The following is a 16461-nucleotide window of genomic DNA, read 5'->3' on the forward strand; positions in this document are numbered from 1 at the left end:
CCCAGCCTGAAGGGCAAGGGTGGGTTGAGGTAAAAGAACCTGAGAAAGCTAATGGCTGAACTTTTCCCTCTGTCCTTGCTCATTTGGGAATATTCCAGAGAGGGTCAGAGAGAGCTTGGGGGAAGGACACTCAGGGACAGTTTCAGTGACTCAATTCCATTTTGTTGCAGGCAAAAAAAAGCCATTGAGACCCTCAGGAGAGAGCGGACTGAGCGACTTCAGAACTTCCGCAGGACAAGAAGCCCCCCAAAACAACTGAGCCTCCTACCCAGCAGGGATCTACTGACCCAGAACTTTGACTTACCCAGCAGGCGCCGAGAATACCTGCAACAACTGAGAAAGGATGTTGTAGAGATCACCAGGTGAAGATGGTCCCAGAACCCTGCAGGGAGCAGGCTCTGTGTGGTAGAGGGAATCATGGGGAGCGGGGGCTGGAGTTTTAACATCCGGGAGGGCCCTGCATGCCTGTGGTCAAATGGAAGTGAATGTGGGAGACTAGGGCAAATGGAAAAAATAGTGTGTAAGAGGGAATGAGATGAGAAGGGGTTGGACAGAGAAGTTATGGGAAAGTATAAACAATGGCTCTGATACAAAGCAAGCCTACAGACATGGACCCCAGAATGCCTTGTTCCTCTCTGTCTAGCAATCTACCTAAGGTTGTAAAAATCAAACTTCATGACCCTGTGGGCAAAGGGAGGAGGGGATCTTCAAGAACATGGCATTGAGCTAGACTTGGGTGGGCTGGCCAGGACTGTCATGTAAGAAGATACCTTTCCATCCTGTGATCTTCTACAGGAGCCCTGAGTCAGCATCAAGGTCTGCTCCCTCACCCTCTGACATTGATCTGATGCTGCGCAACTATCAGCGGGCCCGTGAGGAGGCCAAGACGGAAATTGCCAAAGCACGGGACAGATTGAGGGAGCAAACTGAACAAGAGAAGTTGAGAATCCGTGAGCAGATCATCTCCCATCTGCTGAGGGTGAGGAATGGGGTGACTTCAGGATTGACTGGGGCAGATCTGGAAACTGGGGTAGCCTTCACTGTGGCGGTCTGAGTCTGAGGATATAATACTTAGAAGAGAGCTGGCACCAAGGGCACCAAAGCTGGGCTCACTCTTTTTTTCAATTGTTTTTTTTAGTTATACATGACACAAGCATCCATTTTGACATAATTATACAAGCATGGAATATATCTTGTTCTAATTCAGGCCCCAGTACTTCTGCTTCCCCTTTCCTCCCCCACTTCCTGTTCCCTTCCCTCTACTCTACTGATCTTTCTGCTGTTTACCCAATTTTTTAAAAATTTAATTCTTGTGGGTATATATGATGGTGAGATTCATATATGTGCATAGGAAAGTTATGTCAGATTCATTCCACTGTCTTTTCTTTTTCCATCTCTCCTCCCTTCTCTTCATTCCCCTTTGTCTACTCCATTGAACTTCAATTCTTTTTTTTTTTTTAATCGACCCCTATTGTGGGTTAGCTTCCACTATCAGAAAAACATTTGACTTTTGGTTTTTGGGAATAGCTAATTTTACTTAGCATGATAGTCTTCAGATCCATCCATTTACCAGCAAATGTGATAAAGTCATTCTTCTTAATGGCTGAGTAATATTCCATTGTGTATATATATCACATTTTGTTTATTCATTCATTTGTAGAAGGGCACTTAGGTTGACTCCATAGCTAAGCTATTGTGAATTGATGTGGTTGTGTCACTGTAGTATGTTGATATATACCAAGGAGTGGGATAACTGGGTCAAATGGTGGTTTCATTCCTAGTTTTTTGAGGAATCTCCATGCTGTTTTCCAGAATGGTTGCACCAATTTGCAGTCCCACCCACAATTTATGAGGGTACCTTTCCCCCCACATTCTTACCAACATTTATTAATACTATTTTCTTGATAATTTGGGCTCACTTTCTTGACATCCTCATCAGACTGGGCTCCTATCTCCAGGTGGTATATAGTCAGGGTGGGGAAATATGAAAGTGAGAGGCCATGGTGGGAGGCACTGGGGGATAAGTAATGGGAGCTGTGGAAGAGATGGTTTGGGAAAGGAAATGTGGGTAGTGAGGTGCATCAGGAGCTAGATGATGATGATCTGTTCTTCTCAGGAAGAGGAAAGACTACACACCTTGGCCAACTCCAGCTCTCTATGCACCAGCTCCAATGGAAGCCTCTCCTCTGTTGTCACTTCTGGTTACAATAGCAGCCCGGCCCTGTCAGGCCAGCTCCGGTCCCCAGAGAGTGTGGTGAGTGGGCAGATGTGGGGAACAATCTCTAGGGGTCAGGACTGTTGAGAGTTTTTTAGCAGGACCTCATGCCTCCTCGAGGCCACTGCTGTCATAAGTTCTTCCCATGTGCTATGACCTTTGATCTTCCCTTTAGTTCTGCTTCCCTCTCCCTCTGTGTATTCATTCATAAATGAATGTTTATTATGTATTCAGTGTTTTAGGATGGACACAGCAGTGAACAAAACTGTTGTTGTTGGGGTTTTTTGGTGCTGGGGATAGAACTCTGGGGCATTCAACTACTGAGCCACACCCCCTTCCCTTTTTTGTATTTTATTTAGAGACAGGGTCTTGCTGAGGGCCTTGCTAAGATGCTGAGGCTGGCTTTGAACTCTCAATCCTCCTGTCTTAGCCTCCTGAGCCACCGGAATTACAGGTGTACACCACACCGCCTGACTAAAACTGTTTTCCTTAAACAGACTGTTAGAGGATAAACAGCTTATTTGCTGGCTAATGTTGCAAGAGGTTATTTGGAAAAGTGATGCTAAGCCAGTACAAAATAGAGGATCTGACCTATTCTGCAAGGTCAATAAAATTATCTGAAGAGAGTGCATTTAGGCTGAGACCAGAAGGCTAAGAAGTAGTTAATATAAACAAAGTGGTGCTGGTGTTGGAGAGTTGTTCGTCCAGTAAGTGAGGCCTTGAGGAAGGGAGAGTCTGAGGAGCTAAATGGAGGCCATTGTGGCTGGAATATGTAGTGAGATGGGAAAATGACATGAGAAAGGACTAGAAAAGGCCAAATCATATAGACTATATTGAGAATTCTGGCCCGTCTCTAATCCATTTGATGTTGATACTCCCCCAAAGTGACAAAAAGCTGTTGAACTTAGTGAGGCCCTAACCAACTTAGTGAGATGCTGTCTTGAAATAAAAAATAAAAAGTGCTAGGAGTGTGGCTCAGTGGATTAAAAAAAAAAACCTTGAAAACCTTTGTTTAAGTAGGGGAATAGAATGATGGGATCGCAAGAGGAGGAGGCAAGAGCTGCTGTGGGGAGACCCGAAAGAGGCCTGTGGCAAAGTTGGGCTAGAGGTGGTGGTTGCCTGGGTTTAGGGTACTGCCAGTGAAGAAACAGGTGGTGGGTGTAATGGGGAGCTCATCTGCAGAGCTTGAGTGTCAGAGGAAGTAAAAGACAGGAGTCAAAAATGGCATACAACTTGAGTTGAGCAACTGAAGGAATGATGGTATCAGTGATGACAAGGAACACTGGAGGAAGACCAAGTTTTGTGGGGAAGATCATGAATTTGATTTCTTCCTTATTGAGTAGAAGATGTGAGAAATCCAGGTATAGGAATTAGAATCAAGTGGGCAGTTGGAAATATAGATCTAGATCTAGAGCTCAGAGTAAAACCTGCCTGAGGATAAACATTTGAAATTCACTTTATAAATAAAACTTCACATGGTAAAGATATTAATATTCAAACAACAGCAAAGGACAAGGTTTTAAGTGCCTCTTTCAGTCTCTATTTGCCTTCCCAAAAGCAGTCATCTTATCCCAATTCAGTTTTTATTTCCAAAGATATATGAAGCTATGTGAACATGACTATCTTTTGTAAAGCACATAATGCAGGCATGCTGTACCCACTTTGTTTCTTTGCTTTTTCCCTTAAAAATATATTTTATATATCACTGCATATCAGTAAATTTGTTGCTAACTTTTCTTTTTCTTTTTTTGGTGGTATTGGGGATTGACCACAGGGGCATTCTACCACTGAGCCATATCTTTAGTCCTTTTCATTTTTTACTTACTTATTTATTTATTTAGAGTTTTGCTAGGTTTCAAAACTTGGGATCCTCCTGCCTTGGCATCCTGAGTTGCTGGGATTATAGGTGTGTACCACTGTACCTAGCCTGAGTCATTCATTTTTTGAAATTTATTTATTTATTTTAATTAGGTATATATGACAGCAGAATGCATTTTGATTCACTGTACATAATTGCAGCACAACTTTTCATTTCTCTGGTTGTACACAATGTAGCGTCACGCCACATGTGCAGTCATACATGTACCTAGGGTAATGATGTCCATCTCATTCCACCATCTTTCCTGCCCCCATGCTTCTCCTCCACTCCCTTCCCTTTGTCCAATCACAGTTCCTCCATTTTCCCCCATACCTCCCCTCCCCCATTATGGATTAGCATCCACTTATATAGAGAACACATTCGGCTTTTGGTTTTTTGGGATTGGCTTACTTTGCTTAGCATGATATTCTCCAACTCCATCTATTTACCTGCAAATGCCATGATTTTATTCTCTTTTAATGCTGAATAATATTCTATTGTGTATATACACCACAGTTTCTTTATCCATTCATCTATTGAAGGGCATCTGGGTTGCTTCCAGTTTAACTATCGTGAATTGAACTGCTATAAACATTGATGTGGCTGCATTATTATAGTATGCTGATTTTTAAGTCCTTTGGGTATAGATTGAGGAGTGGGATAGCTGAGTCAAATGGTGATTCCATTCCAAGTTTTCTGAGGAATCTCCATACTGCTTTCCAGAGTGATTGTACCAATTTGCAGTCCCACCAGCAATGTATGAGTGTGTCTTTTCTCCCACATCCTCACCAACATTTATTGTTACTTGTATTCTTATAACTGCCACTCTGACTGGCTTGAGATAAAATCTTAAGAGTAGTCTTGATTTGCATTTCTCTAATTACTAAAGATGTTGAACATTTTTTCATATATTTGTTGATCGATTGTATTTCTTCTTCTGAGAATTGTCTATTCAGCTCTTTAGCCCATTTATTGATTGGGTTGTTTTTTTTTTTTTGGTGCTTAGCTTTCTGAGTTCTTTATATATCCTAGAGATTAGTGCTTTGTCTGATGTGCATATGGCAAAAATCTGCTGCCCAAATGTAGACTGTCTGTTCACCTTATTGTTTCTTTGGCTGAGAAGAAGCTTTTTAGTTTGAATCCATCCCATTTATTGATTTTTTATTTTATTTCTTGAGTTTTAGGAGTCTTGTTAAAGAAGTCGGGGCCTAATCCAATGTGATAAAGATTTGAGCCTAATTTTTCCTCTATTAGGAGCAGAGTCTCTGGTCTAATTCCTAGGTCCTTGATCCACTTTGAGTTGAGTTTTGTGTGTGGTGAGAGAGAGGGGTTTATTTGCTGCATATGGATTTCCAGTTTTCCCAGCACCATTTGTTGAAGACAGTTTTCCCAGCACCATTTGTTGAAGAGGCTGTCTTTTTTCCAGTGATTGTTTTTGGCACCTTTGTCTAGTATGAGATAACTGTATTTATGTGGGTTTGTCTCTGTGTCCTCTATTCTGCACCATTGGTCTATATATCAATTTTGGTGTTCATACCATGCTGTTTTTGTTACTATAGCTTTATAGTATAGTTTAAGGTCTGGTATTGTGATGCTGCCTGTTTCACTCTTCTTGCTAAGGATTGCTTTGGCTATTCTGGGTCTCTTATTTTTTCCAAATGAATTTCATGATTGTTTTTTCTATTTCTATAAGGAATGACATTGGAATTTTAATTGGAATTGCACTGAATCTGTATAGCACTTTGGGTAGTATGGCCATTTTGACAATATTAATTTTGCCTGGTGGCTGGGGATGTGGCTCAAGTGGTAGCGTGCTCGCCTAGCACATGTGAGGCACTGGGTTTGATTCTCAGCACTACATAAAAATGAAATAAAAATATTGTATCCACCTAAAAAAATAAAAATAAATAAATATTTTAAAAAATATTAATTTTGCCTATCCAAAAGCATGGGAGATCTTTCCATCTTCTAAGGTTTTCTTCAATTTGTTTCTTTAGTGTTCTGTAGTTTTCATTGTAGAAGTCTTTCACCTCTTTTGTTAAATTGATTCCCAAGTATTTTATTTTATTTTTTGAGGCTAATGAGTCATTCATTTTTAACAGCTGCATAGTGTTTATCTCTTGTTTTTCTTAAAGTTTGATATTTTGTATAGATAATATATTCATATGGTAAAAAAGCAAAAAGATAAACATATGTGAAAGGAAATTGGCACAGGACTACATAGACACACCAAGGACAAAAGCAAAAGCAGATTTATTGTCAGGAACCTGTCAGACTCTCTCAGACAGAGAGAACAGCAACTTCTCTCTCAAGAATTACTTTTAATAGGCCAAGTAAAAGCCATGGGTTAGGGGCGGGGTTAGCCCTTGTGATTGGCATAGCAACCGTCACCTGATTTTGGTGAATGCAAGTTTTCATTTCTGAAGACAAAAATAAGCAAGTTTCTGTTTCTCAAGGAAGAAACAGCAGTTATTTCTTAAGAACAGAACTTGAGTCATAAAATGGGAGTGGGGAAACGAAGATAGCTGTAGTTATGCCAACAATATGTAGAGGTAGATAGGGAATCCCTATTCTCACTCAACCTAGTCCTTTTCCATCCGAGGAAAGCAGTGTAGTTTTTTGGATGGATCCTCCTAGAGATCTTTATACATACTGTTCTTTACCTCCCCCCACCCACCCAGTGTACCTTGGAGTGCTTTCTATTTGAGTATGTGGAGAACTAATTTTTTTCTTCATTTCTTCTTCGCACTCCATTGTAGAAATGTACTGTGACTTATTTAACTATTCTTCCAACTTAGGTTATTTTCAGTATTTTGCTGTTATTAATGATGTTGCAGTGAATAACTTTGTGCCTGAATCATTTCATATATGTGCAGATAAACCTATGGGATAAATTTCCATAAGTAGGTTTGTACAAAGAGTTCATGCATTTGAGAACTGGGGTTGTGGCTCAGTGTTAGAGCACTTGCCTAGCACATGTGAGGTACTGGGTTTGATCCTGAGTACCATATTAAAAAAAAATAAATAAAAGTATTAAAAACACCCCTCAGTCTTCATTAAAAATGAATATGAAATTTTGATACCTCTTGATAAAGTTACCCTCACAGATACACTAATTTACATTCCCATTAGCAAAGGGTAGGAGTCTGTTTCTCCCTATTCTCTCATCAATTTTTCCAATTCTTTTTTTTTGTTGTTGTTCATTGTTTTTGTTTTCCTTGTATAACTGGGCATTGAACACAGGGCCTCATGTATACTAGGCAAGTGCTCTACCACTGAACTACATCCCCTGACCTCTTTTTAAAAAAAATTTTATGTTTGAGACAGCATGTCTCTATATTGCTGATGCTGGCCTCCAACTTGCAATCCTTCTGCCTTAGCCTCTGGAATAGCTGGGATTACTGATGTGTGCCATGGTGTTCTACAAATGTTGTGTTTTCTTGTAAAAAATAGTGTCTCATTTTTCTCATATAGGATCTCTTTTATTAAAAAAAAACATCTATTTAAATATTTTTCTTTTTCCTGAGCCTCTGTTTATGTCCTTTGCTCCTTGTTTTTTTTTCCTTACCAAATTTTAAGAGTTCTTTATATAATAACAAGAATTAACCCTTTGCCTTATATGAATTACAGATATTTTTTTCCCAGTGCTTCACTCTTTATCAACTTTGCTTGTTTTGCAAATATTTATTTATCAGCCAGCTATAGTGGCACATACCTGTAATCCCAGCAACTCAGGAGGCTGACGCAGGAGTATTGCAAGTTCAAGGACAGCCTCAACAATTTAGCAAGGCCCTAAGCAAACTAGTGAGACTCTGTCTCAAAAAATAAAAAGGACTTAGGTTATGGCTTAGTGGATAAGCACCCCTGGGTTAAAAAAAAAAGTGTTAAGAAAGATTTATTTATTTATCAACTTTCTTTTTATAGTATTTAAGTTCTCAATAGAAATTCTTTATAACTTTGGAATGGAGTATGTTTCTAATTAAGAATTTCTCCCCTGATTTCTTCTAGAACTGCTGTGGTCTTATTTTTCATATTTACATATTTAAATCTTTGTTCCATTTATAATTATTTTCACATTTGTTGTGAGGTGTGTATCCAACTTTATTCCTTTGGGTGGCTATCTGCTTGTCCCTGTAGTGATTATTAGGTATTCATCTTAGCCTCACCAGGGCACAGTGTCCCTTTTCCCTGTACTAGGGCTTAAAATGAGTCTACTCTTTGATAGCACCAGTCCTCCCAAGCTCCTACCTTGCCCTTCCTTTCCTGAGATTTTTCAGAATATTTTTCCTTGTCTATTTTCTGTGTGAAATTTAGGATCAGATTTTCTAGTTCAATTAAGAATTTGTTAGTATTTTTATTATTTTTTTCATATTGGGGATAAACCATTGAGCTATATCCCTAACCCTTTTTATATTTACTTCTTTTAAATATAGGAAGACAGGGTACCCTCTCACTAAGTTCTTAGGGTCTCACTAAATTGCTGAGGCTAGCCTCAAACTTGCAATCCTGGACTGGGATTGTGACTCAGTAGTGGAGCACTTGCCTGGTATATGTGAGGTACAGGGTTCGATTTTCAGCACCACATACAAATAAATAAAATAAAGGTCCACTGACAACTAAAAAAGATATTAAACAAACAACCCCCCCGCAAAAAAAAACAACCCTAACTTGCAATCTTCCTTTTCATTATCCGCCAAAAGAAACCCCATGCCACTCGTCATTTCTCCCCAAACCTACCATTCCCCAACCTTAAGCAACCTCTAATTTATTTTCTGTCTCTACAGAAAGATTTGATTATTCTGGACATTTAATATAAATGGGATCATATAATGACTGGTCTTTTTTCACTGGCTTCTTTCTCTTAGCATAATATTTTCAGGATTTATTAGTTTCCTAGAATCTCTGTAACAAATTATTGCAAACAGGGTAGCTTAGAACAATAGAAATTTACCCTGTCATAAATTTGGAGGCTACAAGTTTGAAATTATGGTTAGCAACACTAGGCTCCCTCAGAAAGCTCTTGGAGAAAATCTATTCCATGCTTTTCTCTGAGCTTCTGGTGGTCACCAGCAATCCATGGCATTCTTAGACTTGTAGCTGCATCTCTACAATCTCTCCCGATCTTTATATGTTGTTCTCCATGTATGTGTGTCTCCTGTGTCTTCACATGACTTTCTTATAATGTCATCAATCATTGGATTTAGGGCCTACTCTAATCCAGGATTATCTTGACTACTGAATAAGATTATATTCATAGACACTTGGGTTAGAGCTTCAACATATCTTTTACTGGAGACAGTAATTCAATCCATAATATGGATGCATTCATTTGTAGCATATATCAAAATTTCATTCTTTTTTTCTGGCCAAATAATCTTGCATTGTATGAACAGACCACACTTTGTTTATCTGTTCATCAATTGATGGACATTAAGGTTGTCTATCAGGTTGTGTCTGTCATTTTGTCACTTATGATTAATGCTGTCATGAACATTCCTGTGGAAGTTTTTTTTTTTTTTTTAAAGATTCGATGCTGGGGACTGGGTTGTGGTCAATGGTAGAGCACTTGCCTAGCATGTGTGAGGTACTGGGTTTGATTCTCAGCACCACATAAAAATAAATAAAATAAAGGTCCATTGAGAACTAAGAAAATATTAAAAAAAAAAGATTCAGTGCTGTATTTCTGTTGATGGTAAATCAAAATATGTTTTAGCAATAGCATTAATTTAATGGTTTTTTAAATTAACATTTTTTTCATTTCTTCTGGGTTTGAATCACTGGATCATAGAACTGCCAGACTATTTTTCAAAGTGGCTGTACTATATGCATTCCCGTCAGCAGTATTTAAGCAGTATATGTTTCTCTACATTTTCGCTAACAGTTGGTGTTACTATCTGTCCTCTGTATTCAGAGATTCCACATCTATAGATTTAACCAACCACAGGTTGAAAACATTTTTTTTTTAAATGGTGTTATTGATGTGTACCAGCCTAAAGTGGTTATATCTACACTGAACACAGGCTTTTCTTCTTCTCATTGTTCCCTAACAACTATTTACATACTACTTCATGGCATTAGGTGTTATAATAACATAGAGATTATTTAAAGTATTTAGGAAAAAGTGGAGTGTTTGCCTGGGTTATATGCAAATATTTGTGTTTAAGTGACTTGGACATCCTCAGAAGGTCCTGGAACCAGTTCCTTGCACAAGCTAAGGGGGATGACTGGTTTTGGTTGTAGCCACCAGAGTGGATGTGACGTGGTACTACATGGTTTTAGTTGCATTTCCCTGATGGCCATTTGTGGATCTTCTTTGGAGATATGTCTATTCAGATCTTTTGCTCATTTTTTTAAAATTGAAGTTTTGTCTTTGAGTTCTTTATATATTCTAGTAAAAGTCCTTCATCAGGTATAATTTACAAAATTTTCCCCACATGTGTGTTGTCTTTTCGCTGTCCCTTTGAAGCACAAAGTGGGTGTTTGTGTTGTTGTTGTTGTTTGGGATTGAACCCAGAGTGTTCTACTACTGAACAATATCCCCTTTTATTTTTTATTTGAGACAGGGTCTTACTAAGTTGCTGGCCTAAAACTTGAGATCTTTCTTCCTCAGCCTCCCTAGTTGCTGGGATTACAGGTGTGAGTCACCATGCCCAGCTGATAAATATCTCCATAGTATATCAACTAATATTCTCAAATGATAATATGTACTTACATATTATGTACTTACATACCTACAGTGCCTACCATACTTTGCTTAACAGTATTATCAAGGTTCTTTAGTCTTTACTAATATTATAGTATTTTAGTTACATAGTTCTATTCTTGTGTCTGACATTGTCAATTTTTTATGGTGACTAATTGTATCCTATGTTCATTTTTCTATTTGATTATTGGGCCTTTTATTTTTTGTGGCCCTTCTGCATATTAAGAAAATATCCATTTTTGTTATTTGAGCTGCCAGTTGTTTTTCCAGTTGTAAATTTGTTTTTCAAGATATTAATTATTGGACTGGGGGTGTAGCTCAGTGGTAGATTGGTTGCTTAGCATGTACGAGGTCCTTGGTTCAATCCTCTCGCCATGTATTTATTTATTTATTCAGAGAGAGAATTTTTTTAATATTTATTTTTTAGTTTTCGGCGGACACAACATCTTTGTTTGTATGTGGTGCTGAGGATCGAACCCGGGCCACACACATGCCAGGCGAGTGCGCTACTGCTTGAGCCACATCCCCAGCCCCATCGCCATGTATTTATTATGTGCAAAAAATTTTGCCCTGTTTAGAAAGGCATTTACCCCCCTCAATGAATTTTTTAAGTTATATTTTTTATAATAATGTTATACTTCCCCACCCCCAATATATAATTGATCCATAAAGCATAAAGGATTTATTTTGGCATGACCTCTGTTCTTCAGGGGGACTCAAACTTGCCTGATTCCAGAGACACCAGGATAGGGGATGGGCAGGCCCATTCTGCAGTGAGGAACCTGTATCTGGCTGGATCTGTCTGGAAGAATTCAGCTCACTGTGAGTGGCAGGGAGGGTGGGGCATAGATATCTGCCTGGTTTGGGGACTTATTTATGCCTACTGTATCATAGGGAGTCACTGGCCAGAAACTGTCAGTCCAGTGTCCCTACCCCTGATAGGGAGCTGTTGCTGTCATGAGGCCCTGACATTCAGTGCTATCCCAGAACCTCCACCTCTTTATTGTAGGCTATAGAACCTCCTCGGGCAATTGCCGCTGTTTTCCATCCAGCCCATCCAGCTTCTCCTCTTCTTACCAGGATTTGGCCAAACACATGGTAGATACTTCCATGGCTGATGTGAGTATTTGCTCCCACTCTTCCCCATCACTGCTTTAGCCAGACCTCTGCTGGGTGGGGAGGAAGAGGAAAAGAGCTGGGCAAATGAGGGCCACCAAGGCTTGTAGACTTCTTTAGTGGTTTTCCATCTTGAAAAATGTATATTTATTAAACACTGATCAGAAAGTTGAACCTAGAGGCTGGGATATACTGTGCCTACTAATTTGGTTATGGCCGCTCTGTCCCCAGGTAATGGCTGCTTGTTCCAATAATCTACACAATCTCTTCAGCCGCCAGGCAACAGCTGGCTGGAAGTAAGTTTCTTTGCAGTGTTCTTGATCCTAACCCTGTTGTCCTGCTTGGCTTCTCTTCTCCTTCCCCTTCTCCACCCTGCCTTCCTGGAATCTCTTAACCTGATTTCCTCCTTTGTATCTTAGGAACCCTCTTAAAAAAAAAACAAAAAAAACCTCTTAATTCTTCCTCTTTCCAATCCTTGGTGTCCCTTAGCTATCAGGGTGAAGAGCAGGAGGTGCACCTTTACTATAAGGAGTTTTCTTCTACTCGGCATGGCTTCCTAGGGGCAGGTGTGGTGTCCCAGCCACTATCTCATGTATGGGCAGCTGTGAGTGACCCTACCCTGTGGCCCCTGTATCATAAGCCCATTCAGACAGCAAGGCTACATCAGCGGGTGAACAAGAGCATCAGCCTAGGTGAGTCCAAGGGAGGGAGGCTCCCATGGGGCCTGGTTTCTGGTGTGTCCCATGATCTCTGGCCAGGGGACAGAGGCAGAGGGTTGGAGGCAGCCTTGTTGAGAGACCAGATACTCAGCCTACTTCCAGATTGTTTATTCAAGATTTCATTGGATGTCAAGTCATAGGATGAAGGGGAGGTTCCTAGGCTAAAGAAGACTTGGGACTAGATCTGTCAATGGGCCTCCTGACTCTGCTTTACCTCCACCCCTCCAGTGTACTTGGTGTGCGATACCACCGTGTGTGCACTGAAGCAACCACGGGATTTCTGTTGTGTCTGTGTGGAAGCCAAAGAGGTGCCTGCCTTGCTGGTGGTAATCTATGGGAATTGGTTTCTCTGGTGGGGATGAGGGCAAATTGCGGCTGGGTCTAGGACATGGGTGGCTTCAAGGCAAGCCCAGTGTTGACTTCTACTATACTAATTACACTTGAGCCTGTTCCTGTTTTTTCCTCATTACATAACATCTCTGTCTGCAGGGGCACCTGTCTATCATGGCAGTTCAGTCTGTATATGACACATCCATGCCAAGACCCAACAGAAAAATGGTCCGAGGGGAGATACTGCCCAGTGCCTGGATCCTGCAGCCTGTCACCATGGAAGGGAAAGAAATTACCAGAGTCATTTACTTGGCCCAGGTGATATAGAGCTAGTAGCCAGTCTTGTAACATACTTGGGACCTCTCTGTCTAGCTGTGTTTTAAAAATATGTGGCCAGGAACTTCTTGGGTTCAAAGTAAAGGAGTCAGTGGAGAATCAGAGAGGAAGGAATGAGTGTTATCAGCTGAAGTTGCTAGTACCAGAGATCTAGTAGTAACCTACATCTTGTGGTTGTCCCCAGGGTCCTTAGAAGACATATCATTGCAAGGTAAAAGCAGCAGCCTCAGCAGAGCAAAATCATTGTTCATAGATAGAGTTCAAATCCAAATGGGAGTGGAACTGAACCAATCAGTGGGAGGTGAAGAGCAGAGCCCAGGGGTCTTAGACACCAAGCCAGTGGAGTCTGGGGTGAATCTCCCATCACCTCATCCCAGGTGCTTGGGGCTAGAGTGGCCCTGGCACCTCCAGCTGTTTGTACCTTCATCTCTTCCCTTTCTGCTTTCAGGTAGAACTGGGTGCACCAGGCTTCCCGCCTCATCTCCTGAGCTCCTTCATTAAGCAGCAACCACTGGTTGTGGCCAGGCTAGCTTCCTTCCTTGGTAGTTAGTACCACACCAGTGAGATGGTGCTGCTGAGATGCAGGCCCAGGATGCTCCAGAAATGCTGTGGCTGCTCCTCCTTAACTGTTAGCAACCTGAGATGAGAAGAAGCAGAGGCTACCTGTAGTGGCAGACTACACAGATAGCACTAGCCCAGGGTTGCCAGGAAAGCCCTGTCAGTACTCAAGTCACCTCTACAGAACAAGAAGCCTGAGCTCCTGGCCCTCGCTGTCCAGAGAGAATGAAGCTCAACTCACCTTTTGGATTTCTCACCTTTATTTCTCATTTCTGGGACTATGACACAGGCCTCTCAAGGACCAGAGTTGGGCATAATCAGCAGAGCTGGGGAACTGCAGTGCTTTGGCAAGATGCCTTCTTAGTTCAGCCCAGCCCTCAGGCTGATGGGAAGGCAAGCAGCCACTGGCCAAGACTCCACTCTGGAGCTGCTTCCAGTGTTCAGCTCCACCGTGTAGAATATCACAAAGGACCAGAACAGAAAAAAGGCTTAAAAAATCAGCTGCACAAATCAGAACACAGACTCAGAATCTTTTCTCCAAATACTATTCATTTTTGCTTTTTCCCCCCCTCCCTTTCCTAGGAGAGGATATTTGGGTCTTTGCAGCAGTCAGGAGTGTTAAGCACTGCTGCTTCAGAGCACTTCAGGGCTCAGGAAGATGGGAGAGCAGCGTAGACACAGGCTGGACAGATTTCAGGTTGGGATGTGGGCCTTGGCCCTTTGAGGACTGGTGGTGGGTGGGGGTAGCCAGATGATTGCTACTGACAAGGCAAGAGGGATTTCAATGAGATTAAAAAATGACCTCTGAAGAAGGATAAATGAACTGGAAGAGAAGGTAAGCGGTTTGTCAGGAGGAAACTTGATTGCAGACCTTACCTTCCCTTACCCGGAGGTGAGTCCCTTGAGCTACTGCTCTGGCCCTACCAATTCTAGGATGGATGAAGGGTGGATTCAGTTTTCTTGTAACTTAGCCTGGCTGAATTTGAGCTCTGAAGATTCTGTATGTTTACCTAGAGGTGACAGGGATGGGAGAAATTCCCATTTAATTTTCTTGCCCCAAATCTTTGGTAAAAGAGGATAATTGTATGGGGATTGGGATGTGGTTAAAAGGGTAAATTTCTGTATAGTGCAGCAAAGAGTTGCTTTTCTGAAAATGTTTGTAGGGTTTCCTTTTTCTCTTACCTCAGATTAAGTTATATTGTTTTTATAATATGCTTTTAAGCTTATTTTTCAGTGATTTTTTTTAACAGCTTATATATGTAGGACCCTAATTTATGTATTCTTCCCCTCTTCCTAAAATTGTTGACCAAAAAAAAGGTCAGAACATTTGTAAATTAAAAGTCCCACGTGAGGGCGCTGGGGTTGTGGCTCAGCAATAGAGCACGCACCTAGCACATGAAGGGTGCTGGGTTCAACTCAGCACCACATAAAAATCAAATAAAGGTATTGTGTCCAACTACAACAAAATATTTTAAAAATTTAAAAAAAAAGTCCCATGCGGAGCCAGGAACCAGTAACACACCTATAATCCCAGCAGTTTGGGAGGCTGAGGCAGAAGGATTGCAATGCCAGCCTCAGCAACTTAGTGAGACCATCTTTAAAAATAAAAATAAATCCCATGTGGGAGGCATGGTTCAGTGGTATGCTCTGTGCCTAGTGTGGATGAAGTGTCCTGAGTTTGATCTCCAGTACCAAAAATCAAAATCACTTTTTCAAATTCCCAAGCATTCAGAATAGACTTCCCATGGCTTGGGAGGCTAAGGCAAGGCTCTAAAGCAACTTAGTGAGATCCTGTCTCAAAAAAGGGCTGGGGATGCGGCTCAGTGGTTAAGTGACCTTGGGTTTAATCCCTGGTACTGATCTAAAAAAAAAAAAAAAAAATATTGGATTTATAGGATCAAAAAAGAGATTAGGAAAGAAGGTTCAGATAAAGAAACTTTAAAGTAGTGAATGGGATAAGCCTGATGGGGAGGGAAAGGCATGGACTGATAAACAATATTGGGGAGAAGTAGGACTGAGAAACACTCCTATTTTTCAATGTTGATTTGTACATGGGGCTCCCTCTAGCCCAGAGAATCTTACCCTTTCTTGGGTTTGAGACCATTCTGATAGCTACAAATTTTTCCCCTAAGAAACGTTGGAAAGCCACTTAGCAAGAGCTAAATCCCCTCTCCTTCCCCCAGCAGAGCCTGGGTGTTACTTCCCAGGAATTAACTTAATGCATATTATCAAAGTTTATAATTATCAAGACCACATCTCTTATAAAATGAACTTTTATAATTATAAACTTTTATAATTATAAAAGTTTATAATTATATTAGGCTGCTCGTGCTCTGAGACATTCTGAGCCAAATCAGACACTATAGCCCTAACAAAACAACATCGCAAAAGCTGCCTCACCATGTGGTGCAACGGAACATCTTGTGAATGGAACCTGCACAATGCCCTAAATGTCTAAACTTTCCTCCCATAATTGAGAGGGAGTTGCACAGGAGATGATTACAGCATTTCAGGGGTGTGAGATGATCTTGCTGCTTGAATATGCAGGTGTTACTTAGAGGTCATAACTCCCAACTCAAGGCCCACCTGCCAAAGGGGAAAAACAGGCAAGAACAGTCATCAAACC

General features: G+C 40.9%; 1 protein-coding gene across 5 annotated transcripts in view; it reads left to right on the forward strand.

Moving 5' to 3' along the window:
- Positions 1-14989, forward strand: part of Stard9 (StAR related lipid transfer domain containing 9) — a 141336-nt gene extending 126347 nt beyond the window's left edge. For 4 of the 5 annotated variants that reach the window (XM_071608148.1, XM_071608152.1, XM_071608151.1 and 1 more), the window contains 10 exons: positions 171-362; positions 796-979; positions 2117-2254; positions 11487-11598; positions 11786-11895; positions 12124-12188; positions 12382-12584; positions 12840-12937; positions 13101-13259; positions 13726-14989. In XM_071608148.1, the coding sequence (XP_071464249.1) occupies positions 171-362; positions 796-979; positions 2117-2254; positions 11487-11598; positions 11786-11895; positions 12124-12188; positions 12382-12584; positions 12840-12937; positions 13101-13259; positions 13726-13827 (1363 nt within the window). In that variant the 3' untranslated portion in view covers positions 13828-14989. The remainder of the gene's footprint in view (positions 1-170; positions 363-795; positions 980-2116; positions 2255-11486; positions 11599-11785; positions 11896-12123; positions 12189-12381; positions 12585-12839; positions 12938-13100; positions 13260-13725) is intronic. The other variant, XM_071608150.1, reaches the window with a different exon arrangement.
- The last annotated feature ends 1472 nt before the right edge of the window (positions 14990-16461 follow it).

Source organism: Marmota flaviventris, chromosome 2 (genome assembly GCF_047511675.1).
Source record: "Marmota flaviventris isolate mMarFla1 chromosome 2, mMarFla1.hap1, whole genome shotgun sequence".
NCBI lineage: Eukaryota > Metazoa > Chordata > Mammalia > Rodentia > Sciuridae > Marmota > Marmota flaviventris.